At 43.9% G+C, this 7261-nt stretch overlaps 1 protein-coding gene across 1 annotated transcript in view; it reads right to left on the bottom strand.

Moving 5' to 3' along the window:
- The window catches only part of Trub1 (TruB pseudouridine synthase family member 1), a 37371-nt gene extending 31851 nt beyond the window's left edge, over positions 1-5520 (bottom strand). Inside the window, exons 1-2 of the mRNA XM_028776266.1 lie at positions 5260-5520; positions 617-715 (exon numbers count right to left, since the gene is read on the bottom strand). Coding sequence (XP_028632099.1) covers positions 617-715; positions 5260-5509 — 349 coding nt within the window. The 5' untranslated portion in view covers positions 5510-5520. The remainder of the gene's footprint in view (positions 1-616; positions 716-5259) is intronic.
- Between the last annotated feature and the right edge of the window lie 1741 nt (positions 5521-7261).

Below are 7261 nucleotides of genomic sequence, written 5' to 3'. Positions count from 1 at the left end.
GCTCTGTGGTGCTGTGTGCTCTGTAGTGCTGTGTGCTCTGTGGTGCTTGTGCTGTGGTACTGTGTGTTCTGTGGTGCTGTGTGTTCTGTGGTGCTGTGTGTTCTGTGGTGCTGTGTGTTCTGTGGTGCTGTGTGCTCTGTAGTCCTGTATGCTCTGTGATGCTGTGTGCTCTGTGGTATTGTGTGCTCTGTAGTGCTGTGTACACTGTGGTGCTGTGTGCTGTGGTACTATGTGGTCTGAGGTGCTACATGCTCTGTGGTACCGTGTGCTCTATGGTGCTTGTGCTTTGGTGCTGTGTGCTCTGTGGTGCTGTGTGCTGTGGTACTGTGTGGTCTGATGTGCTATATGCTCTGTGGTACTGAGCTCTGTGGTGCTTGTGCTATGGTGCTGTGTGGTCTGTAGTGCTCGTGCTGTGGTGCTGTATGCTCTGTGGTGCTTGTGCTGTGGTACTGTGTGCTCTGTGGTGCTTGTGCTGTGGTGCTGTGTGCCCTGCACCATTCAAGGACTATAACCACAGTACAATTAGAACACTCCAATGAACACTGAGGTACCAGGGCTCAGTTAGCATTTCTGGTATTGAAGGAAAGTGCCATTAAACCTGCTTTGCATCTCTTACCCAGAACACCTTGTGCTGCACTGTCCAGCGTCCCTCCGTGTCCAACTTTCAGTGTCTGCTTTTGCCTCTTGTTCCATTCTGGAGAAGGCATTCCAGCTTCTACGGATGTAATTGGGACGAAAAAAAAAAAGGTAATTACAAGTCAGGAAGAGCATGGGAGGCAAGATAACCTATTCAAAACAAAAAGTTCGGTATGAGTGTAAGGCTATGACCACATAACTAGCAAGACCAGATTTCAAATTGTACCGTGGGCTCGGTGTGGTGGTAGATGCTTTTAAACAGTGAGTTTGAGGCCAGGGTGTTCTACATAGTGAGTCTCAGGATAGCCAAGGATATATGGTGAGACCCTATTTCAAAACAAAGCAAAACTGTATAACCAGGCCTAGGAAGATAGCTCAGTTGGTAAATTGCTTGCCACTCAAGCATGAGGAACTGAGTTCAAACCCCAGGACCGACACTACAGAAAAAGTTGGGAGTGGTGACATGAATTTATAATCCCTGAGCTGAGGCAGGGGCTTGCTGGTATCTACGTGGTGAGTTCCAGGCCAGTGAAACACCTTGTCTCAAAAAATAATGCAGACAGAGGAATGATTCCTGAGGTTGACCTCTGGCCTACACACACATGGAGAAACAGAGAGAGAGAGAGACTGACTTCCTAAAAATTACAAAAGAACAATATTTCAAAATTAGTAAAATAGAAATTAGAACTCATTTTAAGAGAAACAATTATGTATGTATGTATGTATGTATGTATGCATGTATGTATGTATTCACCCATCTATATGTGTGTGGATCTGTCTGTCTATCTATCATCTGTGTGAGGACATTCTGGTTACATGTATACCTGTGTACCCTGTGCATGCAGTGTCCAAGGAGGCCAGAAGAGGTCAGTAGAGCCCCGGGAACTAGAGTTACAGATGGAAATGAGACACCAAGTAGACGCTGGGAATCAAATCTGGTATCTCTGGAATATTAGCCAATGTCCTTATCTGTAGAGCTATCTTTCCAGCCCCAAGAAAAACAAAAACCTGAGTTAATATTTAAGCTAACCAGGTGAATTCTAATAATATCTCAATAGTTAGAAAGTAACAAAATAAAAGTTAGCTTTGGCATATGCAGCTAGTTTTAAAAGACCTCAGCTAAGGTCTCTAAATGTCTATGATTTCCTCTGTCCTTCCCTGGTGTCAACTAACTGGAAGCGTGTCTCATACAGGGCTATTTCTACCTACACCGAGTTCTCAGCTAGTCTGATTAGTTGTCCTCATGATCAAAACTTTCAGTTCGTTAAAGAAGCTAATCTCAACAAGAGGCTCAGTGTCAACTCAGAGCTGGTAAGCTGCCACTTGACTTCTGAAGCATTTAATAAAAGGAAAAGAGGATCCCAACACAGCTTACCTCGCCTCCCCACCATTATAGATGAGCTATATGAGAGCTGTCACGGCGACACCCTGACCCTCAGCCTGTCAAAACTACTTTATAACTACTGACACCAGCAGACAGGAAACAGCACACAAGGAAGAGACGGCAGGGCAGAGACAGGAGAAGCCAGATTAAACGTTCAGATGGGGGCTGGAGAGATGGCTCAGAGGTTAAGAGCACTGACTGCTCTTTTAGAGGTTCTGAGTTAAATTCCCAGCAACCACATGGTGACTCAGAGCCATGTGTAATGAGATCTGATGCCCTCTTCTGGTGTGTCTGAAGACTGCAACAGTGTACTCACATACATAAAATAAGTAAATCTTTTAAAGAAAACATTCAGATGGCTATGCTGGGTCGCTCAACCTCATAGCCTGACTGCCACCCTGATCGTTCAGAACCTCCAGATCAGGTGTATATTTGGGCTTTGACATCACCAAACTTGGAGGAACATGACTCCAGCAACCATGGGCCTCTACTCCAAGTCAGGCCTGGATTTCAAATACTTCACCTTCCATTTGCAGTTCATCATGGATTTCAGTCAGTGAAATTGCAAGAGTAAATTGGGGAGCTCCTTACTTTCAACTTGATATGTGTTACTATAAAGTTCCCATAAATTCAATCATCTTGTCTGAGCCCAAATTTATCTCTAACTCACTCACACTGTCAAATTGTGTTCACTCTTCTGAACTGAATATTCAGACTGTTTACGGACGACCATTTAAAGTCCTCTCTAACTGTAAAAACCCAGTATGCTTCAGACCTTGAAAGGTTCAAAGTCACAGAAGAGAAGGGATTCTACAACAAAAAGAATCAATGTAAGGACAGGCAAGGAATGTTTGAGAAGAGGCTGTGCCTGCTGGCTGAGTAAACCAGTGTTCTGTCAAACCTGGACAGGACAGAATAGCTATCTTTAAGAATCTTGCAGGAAGATTCTGACAGGTGGTTAGTACGACACTGAGGAAGCTCGCTTAGCTGATATGAACACAAAATTGCCCAATCACAGGCACTGGGGAAGCCTGGGTTAGCTAATAGAGAATATGGAATCACCCAATCACAGGAACTGGGGAAAGCACATGTTAGCTAATATGAATACAGAATTGCCCAATCACAGGCACTGTAGGAGAAGAAGTCTTCAGCATCTTAGTGAGTGCTCTGCACAAACCAGCCTAGAGACAGCCTTGAAACAATCAGTCCCAACAAAGTGCAGCCAAGAAACTTCAGAGTTTTAATCCTATGAAAAGCTTCTCTAAGAACCATAGTCTTTGGACCAAAAAAAGCCAGGTAGGCCAAACAAAAATAACATATCTGTGAAGGAAAAAACAAAACTTCTGCCCTTTGATGCAAGTCCTCAGTTCAATATGCCCTAAATGACACGTCCTGACAGATAGTAGCATATATAGAAAACTCGATGTTCTAGTGTCATTAATGCTGTAATAAAATACCTTCTCAAAGGTAACTCATGAGTTTGTTTTAACTCATAATTCCAGCTTACTCTCTACCCCTGTGGAGCTTGAGAGCTGTTCTAGTCATCCAGTCAGGATCAGACTGAGAATGAAGGCTTGCATGCATGTGTCCAGCTCATGTTCTCCACTCTCACACAGTTCAAACGCCTGACTAGGGGAGGGTGCCACCCACAGCAGGCTACATCTTCCTGTATCAGTGAACTTAATTAAAGCAATCCCTCACAGACGTGCCCACAAACCAACCCAATATAGACAATCCTTATCCCTTACTGAAATTCTCTACCTAGGGAATTATAGATGATATTGAGGTGACAATCAAAGTTAACTACCATACTTAATGAGCAGGTATAACACCAACATTTAGCATCCAGAAGAATGTATGCGTTTGTCAACGAACATTTAAATAAGCAAATTATACTATCAGAATAGTTTGGCTCCTAGCTAAAAGACAAATTTAAGTAAGGATGGAGGTGCACATCTGTAAGTCTCACATTCAGGAGCTGAGGCAGGAGGATCACTGATATATATATATATATATATATATAGTCTTCCAGGTGACGCTGAGTAGTGTAAAAAGCTTTTCTGTACCTGAAACAAGACAAGCTAAGCTGAAGCTCTGGAGAATCTAGAACTGCAGAGATCAAGACTGTAAGCCTCTTTAAGAGAAGAGACAACCACTGTTCATCCTAGGTCCCTATCGGATAGCACAGATACAGCTTAACATGAGAATCAAGTAAAAGAAAGGCTCTGTGGAGACTGTTCACAGGGTAAAGTGCTCACAAAGCAATTGTGAGGACCAGAGTTTGGATCTCCCGCACCCACATAAACATGAGGGCGACATTGAAGCCTACCTGATCCCCAGGGCTAGGGAGCCAGCTAGTTATTCCCTAGAACAAGTTGAATAGACAGATTTGCCTAGTTGGCAGGATCTAGGTTCAAGTGAGCTACTCTAGCTCAATGTACAAGATGAAAAGCCGACTCTGAAGATGGTCAACAACACCACACACACACACACACACACACACACAGGAATACATACACACACTACACACAAAAGAATTTTTTTTAAATGATCAACAGGAAGCATGTTTAGAAAAATGGCCATCTTCTATTTTAACGTTCCGCAAAAAAAAAAAAAAATGCTCTATAAAAATAAAAAGCAGAATTTCCAAAATATATCCCAGATCCTCAGAATCTCAGCATCTGCAAGATCAGGAACCTGTATTTGTATAGAAGATGAATTACCATGCCCACTAAAAGGTGGAAATGGTGTTCTTTCTAAGTCCTAGCTAACTCAGCCTACATGCTTTTCAAATAAACTTTTAAGTTTGCAACTTAGGGGTACAGAGTCAGCGTTTCCTCAGGAGGGACTCATTCGCAAGAGCCAAACAAAAACCCTAGGAGGGATCAAACTACAGAAAACTGGGCTGCAGGCATCAGGGTGGAAACTTGTGAATGCAGACTGGCCCCCAACTCTACACATACTTCCCGTAAGAATCTCAAATGGACACTGTTGAAAGAGTCTGTACTTGGGTAAATCCAAGCCCAATACGCCCCGGGTTTCCCTCCAGAGTTAATCCAATGGTCACTCTTTTTTCTCTTGAGCCATGGAGTGCACATTAAGTCAGTATGAAAAAAAGAAAGAAAGAAAGAAAGAAAGAAAGAAAGAAAGAAAGAAAGACTGACTAAAGATAAAAATCCCAGGGTTCTGGCCCTGCGGCGGAGAACGCCTCAGCCTGGTCCCTACCCCGGAGGCAGTACCTGCCAGCAGCTTTGCCTTCAGCCGGTTCAGCAGCTCGGCTGAAGTGGGTCCTTTGGGCTTGTGCACAGCGAACACGCCGCTCAGCGACATGAGCTTAGCAGCCAGGGCGGCCTTAGAGACCGGAGCTTGCGATCCAGTCCTGGCCGCCACCGTCACCGCTGCTGCTACGGAGGCCGCGGCTGATTCTGAAATATCTGGGGCTGTGTCTACAATCAGAGGTGAAACCACCTCTGTCTCTGCAGCTGCCATGCTTTCAGGGCTTGGACCAAGAGGCGCACACAGATGACACAAGTTGGGCCGCAAGGCCTTCTGGGAATTGTAGTCCATAGGCTCGGTATAGGCCAATGACTTGTTATGGCGCCTCAGGATACTGTCTTTGTTTCCAAATGCTCTTAGTTCCGTGAAGCAGAAATACTTTGGGGTTGTCATTGTAAACTACTCAACGCAAACACTTAATTTGTGTATTTGAGGTGAGAGAGTCACTTCGTTTCTGTAAAAGAACGCCCCCCCCAAAACCTACATGTATGTGTGTGTGCATGCATATATATGGATTTTGAAATACTTTATCTTGATAACTTCATTTTTTTTTACTGCAGTTCTTGACAATTATAAAAAAAAATTAATGTTCTTTTGGCGTTTCCATTCCTTTATAGACGTCGGTTAGGTATCAAAAACTATAGTTGAGCCATTTGTGATGATGCGTGAAGGGCTCTCTCAAAACCTGTCAGGCTGGTCACTGATAGGTTTTGTCCTCCCCTACCCAACCCCTGTTTGCTTCTCCCTTGCTAAACTGTAGATTACATTCCTAAAGCTAGCCCCAAGGTCCATTCCCTCATTTGGTCACTGACTCACTCCTGAGGCAAAACACCAAGGCCCAACAATTGAAGTTAATTGTTTGACTAATATATCCAGTCAGGATTTAACAACTCACCCTAGCACAGACTCCTTCAGGGCATGCCTTTAATCCCAGTATTTAGGAGTCAGAGGCAGGCGGATTTCTGTGAGTTCCAGGCCAGCCAGAATAACATACTGAGACTCTATCTCAACAAACAAACAAACGAAACCACCACCAACAACAACAAAAAATCCTATGGTTTAAATTAATAATTAAACTCTTTGCAGACCTGGCATTAGACTGCCTCTCTAAGAGAGGAAAAAAAATCACTTTACTTCTTCCGCAGATACATTAAATGGAAGTGTGGTTATTATGGGATAGCCACTTTGTCTACTTTGTTTCTCCACTTTGCCTTACAGCCATTCTCTCTCATAGTTCTCTTCCTAATGATGCCTCATTGCTGAATGATCCCAGTCAGGGGATACCAGTTACATTTCAACTATTCATGCAATAATATATGTCAAAGCAATTATTACAGATACAGGGATTCTGGCCTTTAGAAGCACCAAGCACAGCCGGACGGTGGTGGCGCACGCCTTTAATCCCAGCACTTGGGAGGCAGAGGCAGGCAGATTTCTGAGTTCAAGTCTAGCCCGGTCTACAGAGTGAGTTCCAGGACAGCCCGGGCTATACAGAGAAACTCTGTCTCGAAAAAAACAAAAACAAAAACAAACAAACAAAAAAAAGAGCCAAGCACTCATTTTTCTAAAGTAGCCAATCTTGCACATTGGACAAGCCTTTTCAACTCACGGTTAATTTTATTTAATATTATATTTGAGACTGACTAAGATAGTCTGCGAACTCTCCTCTCTCTTTCTCTCTCCCCCACCCCCACCCCCACCATATCTCTTTTCTGCTACACTCTAATCTACATTCTCCATTCTCCAACTGTGTGGTGATTTGGATAGGAATGGTCCCCACAGGCTCATAGATTTGAAAGCTTTGTCATTAAGAGAGTGGGGCTATTTGACAAGGATTAGGAGGTGCTGCCTTGTTGGAGGAAGTGTGTCACTGGGGTGGGTTTGGGGGATTCAAATGCTTAAGCCAGGCCCAGGCGCGCTCTCTCTCTCTCTCTCTCTCTCTCTCTCTCTCTCTCTCTCTCTCTC

The sequence above is a fragment of the Grammomys surdaster genome, unplaced genomic scaffold (genome assembly GCF_004785775.1).
Source record: "Grammomys surdaster isolate TR1022 unplaced genomic scaffold, NIH_TR_1.0 66, whole genome shotgun sequence".
Lineage (NCBI taxonomy): Eukaryota > Metazoa > Chordata > Mammalia > Rodentia > Muridae > Grammomys > Grammomys surdaster.
This window is presented reverse-complemented; position numbering and strand designations above follow the sequence as displayed.